We start from the raw sequence: 18,580 nt of genomic DNA, 5'->3' as shown, positions 1-18,580 counted from the left end.
AGGTGCAGGGCACTGGGTGAATTGACTCTGCAGCCAGTGTCCTGGGCGCCCTCCCCATGGGGGGCTGGCTCCACGCACAACGAGGTCCCCTTCCTGTGTGGCTGGCAGGGCTCTTCCCTTGGGAGCATGTCCCTGGGGTCTGTCCTTGGGCTCCCTGGCTGACTGTATTTCTGCAGTGGGGACTGATTCTCTTCTGAACCTGATGGCAGGGGAGATAAAACACTAGATAAATAATCTGGGCATTTTCTGGGAGGAAGCAGGCACATTTCCTGGTCTGTTTACCCTCAGGGATGGACAGCAGTGTGTTTCCAGACTGGCCATCCACTGGCCAGGCCAGTCCTGCCGTCCCCTGAGAACAGAGGGTCCACTGGAGGGCTCGTCAGGCCTACGGCCGTCCCATCCAGCACAGAGGAGCCTCGTGGCCTGGGCCAACACACCCACCATTTACTGGCCATTTGAGACCACTGACGGCCTGACCACAAAGTCAGAGGCTTCCAGGCGGTGCTGGCGCAGCCCCACAGGATCTTGCCGCCTGCGGGAAACCAGCCTTGGCTGCTCCCCATCGTTCGGGGCAGAAGCCTCCTCGAGGTGGGGCTGTGTATGAGTGTCTCTCTCAGCTCAGGGAGCACAGCCACGTGGGATCGGGTTGCTCAATGGGAATCTAACCATGCTCCTGCCCCCTTGGTGCTCAGGTGAGCCCAATCATGGCCCATCGCCCAGTTGATGGGGTCTTCTAAACCTGACATCCCTACGCCGGCCTGAGAAGTCTGGGTCAGACAGGTCATGACCATTTTAATATGATGGCATGAACATTATATGTCCTACACTCGCTCTCAGGCAGGTCTTAGGATGAGCCCTAAGGAAGCTGCACAGTCAGTGTAAATGTATTGGTTCAGGGCAGCTACAGATGGAGCCCCCAAAAAAGAAGGCTTTGAATTAAAGGGGGAGAACATTACTCACTGTGATATTGGGTATTTCTTTAAGCAAGGCTGAAAATCTCAGAATTTTAGCTAAAGTCAAGACCCAATTCCTTCCATTTTAAAAGAGCTTTTTTTTTTTTTAAATGACAGTTTATTTTATATAATTATGACCCAAGAAATGCTCTCTACAGTGAAAAAACGGTCTCCTCTTAGACTCACCATCAAGAAAGTTAAAACAATTGTGTGAATCTCTGACACAGTTTGGGGGTTTTGTTTCAACTGTGGTGGGTACAAAGACCCAGTTGATCTATTAAGTCAAACTAGACCACATAGCGGAGAAGGCAATGGCACCCCACTCCAGCACTCTTGCCTGGAAAATCCCAGGGACGGGGCAGCCTCATGGGCTGCTGTCTATGGGGTCACACAGAGTCGGACATGACTGAAGCGACTTAGCAAGACCACATAGATCAGGGGTCCAAGCGGAACCAGACCACACAGATCAGGGGTCCAAGCTGACCAGACCACACAGGTCAGGTGGTTTGCTTTGGTTTCTGAATAATTCATGTCACTCCCTCCACTGAATGTCTCCTCCACACCCCAGGACAAGGGGCTTGGGTTTAGTTTACTGCCTGGGTCGAAGGGAGTGAGAAGTGATGGACATGGAGGGGACAGAGGGTCCTTCAAGGCTTCAGAGGATGCTCCCCTTTCTTCTCCAAGACGCCAAAAAACTAAGACTAAAGATCTTGTTTGAAAAAAGTCACATATATTGAACACGGCTCACTCCTTTGCGGAGTATATTGTTTTAAATAAGCTTTTTGTGCTAAACTACTTTGTCTGTTTAAAAGCCTTGTCAATTTCTATTTAAATTTTTTTTTTTTAAGTCCAGCTGAGATGTAAGGAGCTAAAGACCACAGTCTGTGGGGTGTCTGTCCAGCCCAAACTCCAGTCCTACCAGGGGGGAACTCAGTGAGCAGAATGGCTCGTTAAATGCACTGGCTTAGGGGAGGGACGTGGATAGCCACACCTCCCGGAGGAAAGGAGTTTTGTCACAGGCCGTCTTCCTCACCTGGACTGGGGGCCCCCAGACGGGAGGCAGAAACACTGAGGCAGAGGAGCCAGGCCACCCTAGAGGTGAGAAGGACGCACGGCTGTGAGCCTACCGGCTGAGCGGGGCTTCCTCCCAGGGGCACCGTTGATGATAAGCCACACGAGGGGACACAGAGTCACCAGCTAAGCTCTGATTCTTAACAAATTCAGCGTTGGCTAAGCACCTTGTTTAGAGAGTGCTTATCAGTGCCAGACAGGGCTTCCCTGGTGGCTCAGATGGATAAGAATCTGCCTGCAATGCAGGAGACATGGGTTCGATCCCAGGGTCGGAAAGATGCCTTGGAAAAGGAAATGGTTATTCACTCCAGTGTTCTTGCCTGGAGAATTCCACGGACAGAGGAGCCTGACGGGCTTCAGTCCATGGGTTCTCAAAGAATTGGACACGACTGAAGTGACTCACACACACACACACACACACACACAGCAGAGCTGGACAAAGCTTATGTTTAGCTATTTTAACAAAGACTCATTTTAGTAAACACAGACGTTAGACCCTAGAGATAAAATAAAATTCCTGCCTCTCTTGGCAGAGGAAATGCGGATGCCGGAAGGCAAGGCTCCCCAGCGGCCGGGAAGGATGGCTCCTGCCTTACCTGCAATGCCCTCCTGGTTGTAGCAGGTCTTATGCATCTTGCCCATGAAGAGCTCCAGGCCGATGATGGCATAGATGATGATGACGAACAGCACGAGCAGGGCGATGTGCAGCAGGGGCACCATGGCCTTGATGATGGAATTCAAGACCACCTGGAGACCTGCAACGACAAAGCTCCTGCTGTCAACCCCGCTGCCCGCAGCTCAGGCCATTTGCTCAGCCTCACCTCCCGTGAGAGTCTCGCCGCCCAGTTTCAGGTGAGGAAACCGAGGCTCCAGGTTGCACAGTCAGAGTGACACCTGGATGGGGTGCGGGAGTGGATCCAGGTGGGCCTGACTACAAACCTGCCTGGGAGCCATGTCCAAAGGGCGGGACGGGCAGACCCTGTCCTTCTAAGGGCCTCTCAGCTGGGGAGGAGGAGAGCGATCCTAGGGACAGAGGTGGAGTTGTCTTGGCGCATTTCAGCGTGGTTAGAGGGGGAGTTCTGGTTTGCATGCGTCACCTCAACAAATGGGTTCTGAAGTCCCCTGATCCTTTCAGGGAAAAAAGAGTAAGTAAAAAGCTTCTTTCACAACAGGTCTTGTCAGAGCCCAGGGGTTTCAGGCCTATGCTGCTGTCTTACAGGAAGAAGGACCCCTTGCTTATAAGCTGAACCGTAAAATCATCCCCGAATGTTCCTCGTTCAGAGAAGAGGCTGCACATGTTCATTTGTAAATGTGGTTGCCGGCAAGCCCCCCAGACCTCCTCCAGGTGCCAGGAGGCCTTCTGTCAACAGGGGGACACCATCTCCACATCCAGGACAGAAGTGGGGGAAGGGCTGGCTCCCTGCCTCTTGTCCAGGCTGTTTGTGTGGAGGGTCACACAGACGCTAGGACCCCCACCTCTGAGTCATCCCCCACAGGGCACTTAGTCTCAGACCCATCCACCAGCCAGGAATAAACTTCCTCCTCTCCTGCACTGGGGGTGTCACCCCTCTGCCCCCACTGCCCTTGGCGCTGGTGCCTGAAGGCTGGGCACTCCCTCCCTGTGCCCTGAGGGGGTCCCTGAGGCTTCATGACCTGGAGAAGAGGGGTTCACAAGTCTAATTGGGAGGACTCACCCCAGCCATTAGCGAGCTGGGGAGAGGAAGCAAAGCAAGAGAAAAGCCAGAATAATTTCACCTGCGAATTAATGAGAGGGCTTCGCAGCCTCCCCGTAGAACATGATGCTTTCCGATCCAAGGGATTCTGTTAATTAGCAGGTTGTACACACTGCGGCCAGGTGTGCACAGCCTCGGAGGAAGCTGACAGCCAAGCTGCACGCTGGCTTTCAGGGTGACTGCTGGGGGCATCCCTAGAGGAGGCTGTCCAGGCCACGAGGGGAACGTGGCAGAGAAGAGGGGGACACAGGATGGGGAGGGTCCTCCTGCCCTCCAAGGCCCCTCCCTCTCTGGACTCCTGATCCAACAGTGCTTCTTTCAGACTCAGACCTGCCATCTTTCCTCCCGCCCCATCGTCTGCACTGTTCGCTCAGCCTGGACGCTTTTCCATAACTCCCTCAGCTTATCCTTCTGCTCTCGGCCCAAGGCCCACCCCCTTTCTTCTAGGTCTTGTTGGAAACCACTCCTTTCCTTCAGAGCTGAGTCTCCATTTGCATTCACATGTTCATTAAGTGGCTTTTAAACATTGATACCCGCCTCCCACGTTGGGTTGAGTTTTGTGAACATGGGGACTTGTGGACTCTCCTGGCCCTTTATCGCTGAGACTTTGCTCGATGCTGAGCACATGTGGCCTGAGACAGCCAAGTGCAGGCTGCTGCTGCCATCACCAAGCTCTGGGGGCTTTGCTGTCACCGAGTCTGGCACAGGGAGCTCTTCAAATGGACAGGCGAGCCCCCAGGGCCTGCAGGCCTGGCTGTGAAGATGCCCAGAGGAAGTCATGCCTGTGTTTCCGGCCACCATCGGAGCTGTAGAATTCCTGACCGATGCTTTGCTCCCACCCATCCCTGTCAGAGTGGTGGGCACCTCCCTCCCCAAGCACCAGGATCAGACCTGGGCCTCCAACCATACCAAGTCCTGCCAGTTCGCTTTTGCAGGACTTTAGAAAGTGTAAGTAACTGTTACTACATAAATAATCCATGTTCATCATGAAGGAGATGGGAAATGCTTATTATAGAGAAATGAGAAAACACGAGGAAGGGGGACGAAAAAAGAACTCATCCGTGGTCCCACCCCCGGAGGGAGGCACTCCCAGCCTCTTGGAGTGCATTACTGGACACTGTGGCCGCTGGGTCGGTCACTCAGCTCGCTGTCTCCACGTCGCAGCTGGGATGCTCGTTCCAAAGCACAAGCGCACAGTGTCCAGTCTTCTGATGCGCTGCCACCCACGTTCTCCAGGTGATGGCCCCTGACTCCGGCCCACAACGCACTCTCCAGCTGCAGTCTCCCCGTGTCTGCAAGTGTCCTTTCCCCCGTGGATGCTGCTCCCTGCCTGATGCACAGTCCCAGCCGCCCGTCCTCTCATCTGTGCCCCTCGGCATGCAGCAGGGACTCAGTGCACAGGCTGCTATGAGAAGTCATGCCGTTCATTCACGTATCTTCCAGAGACACCGAGGGGTGTCATCGGGAAAAGACGAGACCCGTGGAGTGGGAAGCACACAGGCACAGAAGGGGCTGTCAATGACCTTCATAGGATTTAACCTGCTATTTTGAAGGACAGTGGTGGCATTCAGCATGACCACAGGACTGGAGCCAGGGCAAACCCGGAAGATTCAGGTTCAACACAAACAGACTGTCCAAGAAACAGACCTAAGGCGAAGCAGGATGCTCTGAGAGGCAGTGAGCCTCCCATCCCCGAGGGATGCAAGCAGTGACTGGATGAGCTCATAGAGGAGGAGCCTTGGTGGGGATTCAGCCAGTGGATGAGGAGTGACTCCAGGGCACCGAAGCCCCCAGCCCTCATCGACGTGGCATGAAGACTTGCTGGGGCAGGAAGACGACCCCAACCCCCCTGGCACAACCAGGGAAGTAGGTACTGTCAGTAACTACCTTACAGAGGAGAAGAGTGAGTTCCAGAGAGGTTAGGCATCACAGCTGGTGGAGCGGCACAGGGCTCAGTGCTGGTGGCCTGACTCCAGGCTGGGGCTGCACAACTGTGCCCAGTGCCTCCATGTGCCCTGGCCCTGCCCCTCAGTGTCAAAGACCCACATCGGTGAAGCAATAGCACACACTCGTGACATGCTCTGGGAGGGCGGGGCCTCGCCCTGCTTCCAGGGGGCCCCACTGCCTCTGAGGCCAGTCTAGCAAAGGCTTCGAGCCCCTGTCCACCCACTGCTGGCAGCAGCCAAGAAGGGGTGTACAGGTGTTACCAGGGCCCCCCTCTCAGCGCCACTCTCTGCAGCACCCCCGCACATAACTGGCTGTCAAGACCTAAGTCTCAACAGCTTCTCCTAGGAACTGGCTCATAGCTATCCCCGCAACAGGCTCCTCCTGCTCCCAATCCAACCTGGAGAACTCAGCGACATCTCTGCACCCCAGTGCTTTCCTCAGATGGGACAATGAACAGGGTCCCTGAGGAGGCATGGATCCAGACGAGCCTGGAAGCACCTCGAGGACAGGACACCACTAAGGGCCCCGTGGACACGATCACACGAGATCGCTAAGGGCCACGCCCATGGTGAGTATGTGCTCTTGGCCCCAAATAAGGACGTGAGACCTGACAAACACAGGTGGACTTAGGGTGACAGCAGGAACATGGAGCAGACAGCTCCATCTGGCACACAGTGTACAACCTGGGAGTCTAGTCTCATCTGCAGCTCGTGTGGGTGGCCTCCTCGTGAGGGATGACCTGCCCACCCCCATCCCCACTCCAGGAAGCCCAGCCGCAAGCTTTCCAGGGAGATGGGACTCAAAGGAGCAGCTTCGCTGGATGCTGCAATCAGGTGAGGATGGAGAAGAAGCTGAGCTGCATGCACTGCCTTTCCTTTTCTCCCTCCACGCTGCCGTGAGGCCCAGACCACTGTCTGCCTTCCTGCTGAGGACAACTTCAGACTTCCAGGAGAAGGGAAGAGGTAGAGGGTCTGAGTATGCAAAGCATGGTGTTTTCCCTTAGAAGATTGAGAGGAACCGTCGATTATGGAAACCAGCCCCGGCATCTTCCTTCAAGACCATGTTGACACTGGCCTGGAGGTGTCGGCTATAGGTGATGCTTGGCCCAGATGATGCGTGGCAAGGGCAGAGTGGCTCTTTTGATTCATCAGGTCAGGATCCTTTCATCCAGCCACACTCCAGTGAGGAGATGGTTTGTGAGGGCCCTGGGGGTGACGGCAGGTTGTGGGGGCGGGGTGGCAATGACTCCATGAGTTGGATCCCAGAAAAGAGGACCGTGAGACCTGAGGGCCGAACCGCACGTGCAGGTGTGTCTGAAGCAGATCCAGGTCACCTGGCATAAAGGGGCGGGTGGCGGGGAGAAACCACTGAAGACCCCAACTCAGAGGTCTCTGCTGATATTGTTGGATTTCATTGTTCAGAGTGGACCTAGAGCTTCTTGGCTGGCAGCTACAAAGGCACATTCACGCCCCAACTATTCAGATTCAACGGTTCCTACCAACCTGTGGGAAAGCAACAGAAATGACCAGGAGACCTGATTGCAACTCCACAGGGAGTGATGCTGAGGATCACTGAACAGGGGGAGGTCTGGGCTTAGCACTGGGTGGTGGGTACAAGCTTCTCACGGATGGACCAGAGTTGTCTGGAATGGGAGGACTCTGGGGTCACCACACCCAATGCCTTTGTTTTCACTCAAAGTCATTTGTTGAACTATGTTCCATGGGCCACCTGCTGCCCCAGGGATGGGGGCAGGTGATCAGTATGAGGCCTGGAGGCCTCACCCTCAGAGAGCTTATAAAGAAGCCAAACATGGATCAAATAACCACTTAATTGACATGGAATCATGAGCTACTTAAGTGCTTTCAAGGAAGACACAGGGTGTCATGAAGATCCCACCCACTTCGATGGCCAGAGGGTGGAAGAAACGTCCTCGGGCAGTGACACATGAGCTGGAGGTTGAGCAAGAGGGGAAGAGGACCTGGTCGGGTGGGCAACTGGGTGGGTCCAATGGAGGGGTCTGCATGTCCCACATGGAAGATGGCCTGCCTGAGTGTACAGGAACCCCAGCTCCCTCATTGCCAGCCTCATGCTCTCCTGGGTTTTGTTTTGACTCTTAGAAAAATTTCTGGAAGATTTGGGAATCCAGTTACTAATTCTGTTGGAATTGTGAGGAAGCAGAAGTCACTGTCAGAGAAAACAATTTGGGCTGCACCCAAGGAAGGCCTCCTGACGACAGACATCCGATGTCATCTCTGCTTGTTCCTATTAGCATGTGTGGCTGTGACCATCATCTGTGTCATCAAAAACAACATCATCATCATTCTCATCCTCACCATCATCACCATCGTGATCAACATCATCACCATCATCACTGTCATCACCACCTTTAATATCATCATCACCATTATCACCATCATGATCAACATCATCAGCATCATCACTGTCATCACCTTCAATATCATCATCATTACCATCATCATTACCATCATTACCATCATCACCTATATCATCATCACCACCATCATCACCCCCATCATCACCCCCATCAATACCACCATCATCACCACCACCATCATCTCCTTTAATGTCACTGTCATCACCATCATCATCACTGTCACCATCATCACCTTCAATATCACCATCATCATCATCACCATCATCACCCCCATCACCAGCACCATCACCACCACAATCATCACCACTGTCATCATCACCTTTAATGTCACTGTCATCACCATCATCATCACTGTCACCATCATCACTTTCAATATCACCATCATCATCATCACCATCATCACCCCCAACACCAGCACCATCGTCACCACTGTTATCATCACCTTTAATGTCACTGTCATCACCATCATCATCACTGTCACCATCATCACCTTCAATATCACCATCATCATCATCACCATCATCACCCCCATCACCAGCACCATCACCACCACAATCATCACCACTGTCATCATCACCTTTAATGTCACTGTCATCACCATCATCATCACTGTCACCATCATCACTTTCAATATCACCATCATCATCATCACCATCATCACCCCCAACACCAGCACCATCGTCACCACTGTTATCATCACCTTTAATGTCACTGTCATCACCATCATCATCACTGTCACCATCATCACCTTCAATATCACCATCATCATCATCACCATCATCACCCCCATCACCAGCACCATCACCACCACTGTCATCATCACCACCACCACCATCACCCCCATCACCACCACCATCACCCCCATCACCACCACCATCATCACCAGTCACCATCACCTTTAATGTCACTGTCATCACCATCATAATCATCGTCACCTTCATCACCATCACCATCAAGTTGAGACGACTGGCCTTATTCCTACTCTACAGCAACACGTTTATACCAGCTAGAAACTGGAGCCCTGAGGAATCTCACAGATCATGTTTTGTGCCTTCAGCTGGCTAATGAAGCAATGGACATTTTTAATGGCCTACTACGGTTAGTGGTTTTCAAAAGCAAATAGATTTAGAACCAAGGAGGCAATAGTTCTCTCCTGGGTTAAGGGCTAAGCCTGTCACCCAGAGGTTCAAGGTGCCTGATGAAGGGAGGAAGAGCTCTTGCGTGGATGGCTCCCTTCAGTCTCTAGCTTCATTATTTTTTTGCACGTTCTTATTAAAATGTCTTTACTCATTAGACATTTTCATTTACTTTTAATTTAACCTTTCCATCTTAATAAATTTTTGCATCCCACAAGAGCTTCAGTGAGCACGAAAGGAGGGTTTTGACCTGGAAAAGGGATAGCAGGTCCTCTGCTGCCTAATAAATTACAAACTATAAGAGTAATTAAAATATCAACCTTCACGTTGAATTGTTTATATTGGCAAAATGAGTTGGAAAGAGGAGCTCAAAGGAAAACTAGTTTAAAAATTCTGATACTAGGAGAAAGTAAATATGGCTAAATGGAGACTGTGGAAATAGTAGCTCCAGTTTCCTGAGGACCCAGCTTGTGCTGAGCACCATGCTAAGTGCTGAATTTCCGTCTTGAGCAAGATAAATGAGCTGAGGCTTGGGTAACAGTGATGACTCTTCCAGGACGACACACCTGGAGCTGGAATTAAAAACCAAGCCACCCTGGGGACTTCCCTGGTTGTCCAGTGGTCAAGAACGCACCTTATGATGCAGCGGACGTGGGTTCAATCCCTGGTTGGGGAACCAAGATCCCACATGCCCCAGTGAAGAGCCCACACAACCCCAAATGAAATAAAATAGAATTAAAATGAAAGAATCAAGCCGACGGGACTGCAAACTCTCCACTATCAGCTGCTGTTCATGCAACGTCAGCCAATGCCCCTCATGACAGTCTGACCATGTGCTGAGGCAGGTGGTGGCCCCACGCAGGGCCTCAACATCCTCCTCAAAAGTGGATCTCGCATGACAACGCTGACCCAAGGGAAGTGACTGGATCAAGGTCTGCTGCCCGTGTTGCTGCCTTCCTGTGGGTGATGACTGTCTCTGCTACAGGAAACCTACGAGGCAGGCTTCTTTTGGCACCGGCCAATGACAGATGCCTGGGCCTGCACTTTTTCTTCTGTTTTAAACATTTGGGGAAAAAATTGCGAGATACACAAATAGAAACGTATAAGACAGGAAGATGTTACTAGGTACAATTTATCACAAAATGAAGCCGCGTAACTGTCACTCCAACCAAGGAATGGAACATCGCTGGTTCTATGAAGCCTCGATCATGCCCCTCCAGGTAGTAGCTCCTCCTCCATCAAGTTAACCACTGCATTATACTTCAATAATAGGTTAAAATATACTTCTCCACGTTAGCAAACAAAATCCTGAGTCTATCAGTAAATGCAGAAAAAAACTACTTTAGGGACTTCTCTGGTGGCTCAGCAGTTAAGACTCCATGCTCCCAATGCAGGGGACATGGGTTCAAACCCTGGCTGGGGAGCTAGGATCCTTCATGCTGCAGGGTGAGTGGGCAAAAAATAAAATAATATTAAAAAAACTCTTGAAACAGCTCATCCAAAATTATATAAAAAATAAAAAAATCGTAAAATTCAGTATTTATTCCCTAACCTTTCACATTCTCTGTATTTTCCATTCTTTTGATTCTCTGTGCTTTACTCTCCAGATTTCCCTCTGAGTTCACCACAATTCAGTAATTCCTTTTTCAGTCTGCCAAATCTTTCACTGCATTTTCATATTTGCTACTGTATTCTTCATTTCTAAATCTTATATCCAGCTCATTTCCATATCTTCTGGTTCTCTGGAAAATCACTGACCTTGTCTTTGACATATATAGTAAATGTGGTTATTTTCAAGTCAGTGTCTGATAATTCCAATATCCAGATCCCATGTGTGTCTGTTTCCATTGTTTATAGTTTCTGCTCCTTTTCATCCACATTGTCTTGTCTTATTGTGGACCTAGTTATTTTGTAGTGTGGGTTAGACTCTATTTTTACAAAACTGATCTTTCAAAAAATCTGGAGAACTTTGATGATGTTATCTTTCTCTGGACATGATTCCTATTTGTTTTTGTCAGGCATCTTTGCCAAGTTTTAGAAAAGAGAAGATTTATTTTGCCCAGTGATGTCTAATTATCCCCAGCAGGACAGTTAATCCAAATGACCCCACCTGCCACTTCAGAAAGCAAAACTGACCTGTGCTTCCTCGGGAAGAAACCCCCTGGGGAGGTCCCCTCATTGTAGGTTTCCTTACTCCCCCCACCCCAGAACCAGGTCACTGGGGAAATCTTTGATATGGATGTATTCTAAAGGGTTGGGAAGTCTCTGACAGTCATATTCTCCTAGTGCTGCACCCTGGACAGGGCATTTTCGAGTGAAGTTCCCAGGGACTGGCTGTATGCAGAGTGATATGCCTGATAACAGGATTAAACAGAGGAGGGGGGAATCACGGTCGGGCTATGGTTGCTCCTTCTCTCAGAAAGGTGTAGAAGATGTGGGTTTCAGGAAAATTAAAGTGTCTCCAAGACTTTGGTGGCAAGTGAGGTATACTCACTGTGAGTTATCGGGGTGGATGGATCCCTAAGGAGCCCTGAGGAGAGCTCGTTAACTCTTCTCCCATCAAACACCATCGCACCAGGCAATCCACAGCTTCTTCCTGGCTCTCCTTCATGTGGAGTTTAATAAAGAGCCAGGCCTGTTTATTGCTGATAGCTTACGGTTGTCATGAATTAACAGCATGAATTAACCTTTCTATGTATGTTCTTAGGATTCCAGACTGACTTGTTTCCTATTTGGCTCAAATCACTAATGAATCAATAGAGATCTTGGCATGGATCAGATTTTCTATAGGGGGAAAATCTCCAAACATATGCTTAGTGGTTTTGTTTTAGAGATTTCAAATTTACTGGAAAACAAATGCTAGGCTATCTTCTCTCCTCCACTAATAGCTGTGTGACCTTGACAGTCATGTCAATTTCTTGGGTCTAGGTTTCAGCGTCTTTAACATGAGGATATTGGATGAGAAAGCTGTCTTTGGCTCTAAATTTTGCTGGGTTGTTATTTTCCAAATATCTTAAGAAAGATTCTAATACCTTTTCCTTCCTTCAACTACTACTGTTGCATATATACAGTAAGTCCTCAATAAATATGTGACAAATAAATTAATATATACCTTGTAAATATAATATAGTATTACAGCAGAAATAATATATAGCTTATATAACATATATGATTTACATTCTAGTTATGTATGATAATAATATATATGTATGATAATAATACATAATAATAATATATATATATGATAATATGTATGATAACATTCTTGTTATTCATTTTATGGTTTAAAAGTCAAGTGCACTTCCATTTCCAAAAGGGGGAACTGGTACCAGACGAGCCCTTTCACCATAATCATTAAAAAAACTGGACAAAAATATAAGAGGCAACTGTTTCTCTCAAGTGGACACGAAGTAACTCAGGCTTGTGATCCCTGAGAGAATGGAAACTCAGAGGTGAAAACAGTAATCGCTCTGGTTCTCTGACTGGGAACAGTTTCCTGACTGCAGTGGAAAAAGCAGACAGACTATTGCAGTCCCACTGGTCTGAGAATCTGGGCAGCACTGGTGGGACAGAAGAAAGGAGACAGCAAGGTAAACAGGGGCCCCAGAAGTTTGTGTAGGGGTCCCCTGTGTGTACATGCCCCTGCCAGAGTGGAAAAATCAAGTTAATATCTCATAAGACCCTGAGCAATCAACTGAAACATCAGAAAGGGCACATCTTAGGAGCCAGAACCGTACCCTGGAGTCAGATGCCCTCCAGACCCATCCTGGCAAGATCACACTCGACTGTGACAAGATCTGAAGGGGAAATGAGTTGGGAGGTGAGGGGCCAGGGCTTTTGCTTGGTATTGACCAACAAGTGCAGAACTACAAGTTCACAGCAGGGCTGCCAGTAACTGAGCTGTCTGCTGAGGGGTCATCACTCTTAGGAAGGTGGATGAACCCAGGCCTTTACAACATATGACTCATGATTCCAGTATTCAGAACAAAACCACCAGACACATAAAGAAATGGGAAAATGTGACACATAACCCAGAAAAAAAACAGTCAAAGGGGACTGAAAATGAGATTGCTCAGATGTTGGACTTAGCAAACAAAGATTTTAGAACAAACTGAAGACTGTTTAAAGAGTTAAAGGGCAATATATTAAGAGGATGAAAGGAGTATATGGTGCTAAAGAGAGAACAGAGAGGGAATTTCACAGAGAAATGGAAACTATTAAAAGGAACCAAATGGAGACTCTGTGACTTGTTAAATAGGCTTAATGAAGACGGAAGTAGAAGAGGAAAAAGTAATAAACTGGAAGAACAATTGATAGAAACATTTTAGCCTGTGGACACAAAGAAAGACTGAAGAAAACCGAACAAAGCATCAGAGACCAATGAGATAACAGAAAATGGCCAAACTTAAGTACAATTTGGGTTACAGACAGAGGAGAATGAGATTGGAATGAGGGAAAACATTTGCGGAAATAATGGTCAAAAACTTCCCAAACTTGTTAACATCCAATTTACGGATGAATCTGAGCTGCTCAGACAACTCTATATACAGTGAAGCCCTTCACAGTCCAGTGCTGAAAACCAAAGATGGAGAGAGAAATCTAGAAACAGTCAAGAAAGAAGAAAATATATACAGGGAACCATGGTGAGAATATCAGTGACTCAGAGAAAACTGAGACCGAGAGAAAGTGGAACAACATTTCTAACATGAAAGAAAAAACTGTCAACCCAAGAATTATATATCCAGTGGAAGTATTCTTCAAGAAGAGGAAGGGCTGAAGACGCCTTCAGGTAATGAAAACTGAGATCATTCATCAGCAGCAGACCTCTTTCAGAGAAATACCATAGACATGTCCCTCAGAGTGACGGGAAATGACAGCAGAAGGAAATGCAGATCTACAGAAAGGATTAGACAGTCTCAGAAATGGTAAACAGGTGGGCAAATGTAAAAGCTTTTACATCTTTACTTTTTCCTCATAATTTACTTAAAGGACAACTTACTAAAGCAGGAAATATTAACACAGGGTGGGGTTTACAATGCTCATGTCAGTAGAAGATGAGATGGTTGGATGGCATCACCGATTAAAAGCACACTAACTTGGGCAAACTTCAGGAGATAGTGAGGGACACGGAAGCCTGGTGTACTGCAGCCCATGGGGTTGCGAAGAGTCAGACATGACTTGGCAACTGAACAAGAAGTAGAAAATGTATAAAGCTCACACAGGGGAGACAGCTGTATTAGTGAACCTGTACTATGGTAAGGCTCTTACATTTGTGATTGTACATTTAACATGTGTGAGTTTTATTGAATATAAATTATGCTTCAATAAAGTGGATTTTAAAAAGTCAAGTATGGAAGTATCCCCTTCCTTTCATTGGTCCCACTTGGAGCCTGAGGGAGTTGGACCTGTAGAAATACCAGGAGCTAAAATTTGCTAAATGCATCTTACACACTGACCACAATTCTAAATGCTTTGCAAGCCCTTGAGTATTGAATCCTCACAACCACTCCTCGAGGTAAGTGCAATTTTAACCCCCATTATGGGTCAGTCAGGACTCAGAGGCACACAGCTAACAGGTGGTGACTCTGGGGACTTGAGCCTAAGGAGTGGGACCTCAACGCCAGCATCCTTGGCCACTCCTCGTCTGGAGCTAGCCAGAGGGAACATATCCAGTGTCACAGGTGTTTGGGCTCATGTTCTTCGAATCGATCACTTCACGGGACACTGACTTCACTGTGTCTTCATCTCTGCTCCCCTCATGTTTCTTTCTAGCATTTATGGGTCACTTGGAAGTGTAAGTGGCCTTTATTGTGACCATTATTTTAAATCAGGTGACAGTCACCTTACTGCTGGCTGTAATTTCAGGTTTGGGATTTCCACAGAACGGCCAGGCATTAAAGAGAATCAATGACAGGGCTTTCAGAGTTTAGGAAGCTCTGTCTCCAGTGTGACTGATGCCATCCACCACAGTCCTGGGCACGAGGTCAGTGTTTGGGTAACTGCCCTGTCTGGACTGATGGCGCCCACCATGATGGGCACCCCCGAGGGTCATTCCCTGCCTGGGACTCAGGCTAGAATTAGTGATTCCAAAGAAGTTCTCAGCTCACTGCTGTTCTCTGTCACTGAAGCACAGGATGATACTGCTCAGAAGAACTTCAGGGCTGAGATAGTTTAACCCTCTTGTTTCCCAGAGCGAAAACTGCAGGTTGGAGGTTAAAGGGCAGGTCACATGGCTGACCAGACTCAGCTCCCTGCTGTCCGCATGGCAGGCCCAGGGTGCTCCCACTCTCCTGGGGCCCTCAGGGACAAGAGGACCACTTTTCCTCAGCCCATGTGGCCAGGGCTCAGGGACCATCAAAGGCAAATCCACCAACACCTGAAGTACCACCTGTGCCCGTCTCAAGAGCCAGGTGGGCACCTGTGTCCAATTGTGTCTCTTCCAGTGACAGAGGCCGGTTTGCTGTAGGGGGTGACCCTGCCCTGGAAAATGGCCTGAGTCCATCTCTGTCCATGGCTCTGGGAGAAGCACTTGGGCTGCGTATGCTACTGCTGCTGCTAAGTCACTTCACTCGTGTCCGACTCTGTGTGACCCCAGAGACGGTAGCCCATGAGGCTCCTCTGTCCCTGGGATTCTCCAGGCAAGAACACTGGAGTGGGTTGCCATTTCCTTCTCCAGTGCATGAAACTGAAAAGTGAAAGTGAAGTTGCTCAGTCGTGTCCGACTCTTCCCGACCCCATGGACTGCGGCCCACCAGGCTCCTGCGTCCATGGGATTTTCCAGGCAGGAGTGCTGGAGTGGGGTGCCATTGCCTTCTCCATGGGCTGCGTATGCCTGCCTGTAAATTAGAGCTAAAGCCCTGTCTTTCTGGACCACTGGGCTGGCCAACCCACCAATGAAGCTCTTCCAAGAGCCTGACTCAGACACCCAACTCTGCATTTAGTAGGTGGTAGCCCGGACATTTGTCACGACCTGCGTTTTGTTCTCAAATCAAAAAGGGACATTTTCCTCCTGGGGGAGTCTGTGCATCTCAATAAACAGGTTAAGTTTCTTGGTCCCCATGAGTTTTTAAGCTTCTTCAGGTAGAGCATAAAGTCAGGACTTCCTTGGTTTGGTTGCTTGTGTCACTGATACTCAGTAACTTGACCATCAGACTCTGCTGCAGCATGCCTGGAGCAGAGCAGACAAGCCTCAGCTACACAGCATGTCCTGAGAGTGTCAGCTGGTTCCTACACCCACAGCAAGACCCACCCCTGATCCCTCACCTCCCTGCACATGTCTCCAGGGCCACAGTTATCCTACCACTTCATCCTGAGGTCCCAGATGCCCCTCCTTACCTACCCTTCAAGGCCTCTCCTCCTCCTCCAAGGAGTGCCACCTCCTCCAGGAAGCCTGTCCTGATTGCTACCTGCACTCCCCAGAGTATGGAGTCCCCCAGAGCACACCAGTCACAGAACTCATCTGTTTTTTTTTTTTTTGCACATCTCTATTTTTGCTCTACACCACCATTTCTATGAACATTTTTTTTTGACACTTCAGTCTCTCTGAGGAGACACTTAGTGTCTGACTCACCTCTGTATCTGCTGTGAGGCTAGAAAAGTCCTTTATGAAGTAGGCACTCAGTGGATTTTGTTGAACAAATTAATAAATGACTCTTGGGCTTGTACCCTCACTATCATCTCTCACCCTCCATATCTGTGATCCTGAGACTCCATGGCATTTAATACATGTATGGACACAGAGAGCAACGGTAACTTCGTGGGCTTGGGCTTTCAGGTCCCGCAAACCACCCAGCCAGCATATTTGCCACGGAAACAACACCTGCGTGTTCAGCTGCATGGTGCACAGTTGCCATGAAGCTCGAATAACATAGAAGAAAAAGCCCTTTGGAAACACTAAAGAAGGCGCCCAGGGAAGGAAGGTCTTTAGCCCTGAAGTCACTTGGGGGTGCTGGTGCTCTGCCCCCACCACGTGGAGCTTGTGCTCGGCCATGAGGGGCCCAGCCCCCCACAAAGACTGACCAGGCGTTTTGTAGATGATGGTAGGTGACAAGAATTTGGTAGTGAACAATACAAAGCCTGGTTGCTCTCGTGAGGTGAGGGTTGCGAAGTACATAAACAAGGGAAGAGGGTGGAGGGTGAAGCGGGGGCAGAAAGCAGAGAGGGATGGAGGGCAGAGCAGTGGGACAGACCCCTGGGAAGGTGCCATTTCTGTGGACACCAAGGGGTTGAGGCCAGCCAGGGGCCATCCAGATGGAAGTCCTGCCACTCGAGTCTTGACAGACATTGTCACCAGCCTTCTCATTTCCTGAGCTTGGCCTATTGAGTGATGGCTGACTGACCATGAAAACCCCATAATTCCAGCTTTGCTAAGAGGTCTTGGATCTCAGCCATCATGTACACTCTTTCCATTCCTAGTGCCCAGTGGTTAAGGCCAGGCAGAGAAAATCTGCTTACCTGTGCTGTGTGACCACGTCTACACTCCCTCTGAGTTAACACAGGCCACCACTGCCCAGGGTCCCCACTTCTGTCATCGTCCATCCAGGGAGTGCCCCCGCCCTGGGTAGAGACCAGGCCAGGCACCGTGCAGGCGTCAGAGAGTGCAGGGCATGTCTGGGCTTCCAGGGGCTTACAAGGGAACTGCAGAGGCAGGTACGAGGGTAAAATGTCTAAGACATTGGGGGTTACGTACTTGGAACACCTTACAGGAAGTCGTGCATGTGGTGGGGAGAGCTGGTGAGAGTCCCAGCTCTCACCCGGGGGGGGTGAGAGCCCCCCACTGTGGCCAGTTCAGTTACTCTAGGAGGAGGTTTCCACCACGTGTGCAGGTCGGCAGGGACTGGACAAGTTAATACAAGGTCCCCGTGTCCCTACAATTTTGCACCCAGGCAGGTTTCACCTGCTGAGCAGGACAACATCACTAGGTTGGTGGCAATTAAGGTGTAAAGGTGGGGGGTGCAGAGAGCCCCTGCCTTCCTGGCCTGGCCCCATCTCCAAGCTAGTCTGGCTGCAGCCTGGTTTGGGGACCCCCCCTGCCTCGAGTTAGAGGCCAGAAGCTGAGTGGCTGGTGACACGTCCCAGCGCCCACATCCTGTCTCAGGTTCAGGGACCACCAGTGAGCAAGGAGGGGAAGGACTTCTCAGAAAGTGGACTTAGCCTGCAGCAGACTGGGCTGGGCTTTGCTGGAGTGGACGCTGGGAGCCCGACCTTCTGTGTGCAGCGCTGGGGCTGCTCTGCAACGGGGTGGGTTGGGGGGCTCCTGCAGGATTGGGGATGGGGAGCCGACCCTGGCCCATCTGCCCAACTCAGGCCAGCACCCTCCACCCTCAGGGAAAGCCAGCTTTCGCT

The 18,580-nt window shown here is 49.8% G+C and overlaps 1 protein-coding gene across 1 annotated transcript in view; it reads right to left on the bottom strand.

The window, feature by feature from the left end:
• Positions 1 to 18,580, bottom strand: part of CACNA1C (calcium channel, voltage-dependent, L type, alpha 1C subunit) — a 396,219-nt gene that overhangs the window by 123,877 nt on the left and 253,762 nt on the right. Inside the window, exon 6 of the mRNA XM_010845218.1 lies at positions 2,621 to 2,779. Within this exon, the coding sequence (XP_010843520.1) occupies positions 2,621 to 2,779 (159 nt within the window). The remainder of the gene's footprint in view (positions 1 to 2,620; positions 2,780 to 18,580) is intronic.

Source organism: Bison bison, unplaced genomic scaffold (genome assembly GCF_000754665.1).
Source record: "Bison bison bison isolate TAMUID 2011002044 unplaced genomic scaffold, Bison_UMD1.0 scf7180017864213, whole genome shotgun sequence".
NCBI lineage: Eukaryota > Metazoa > Chordata > Mammalia > Artiodactyla > Bovidae > Bison > Bison bison.
The sequence above is the reverse complement of the archived record's forward strand: the minus strand, read 5'-3'. Positions and strand labels throughout refer to the sequence as shown.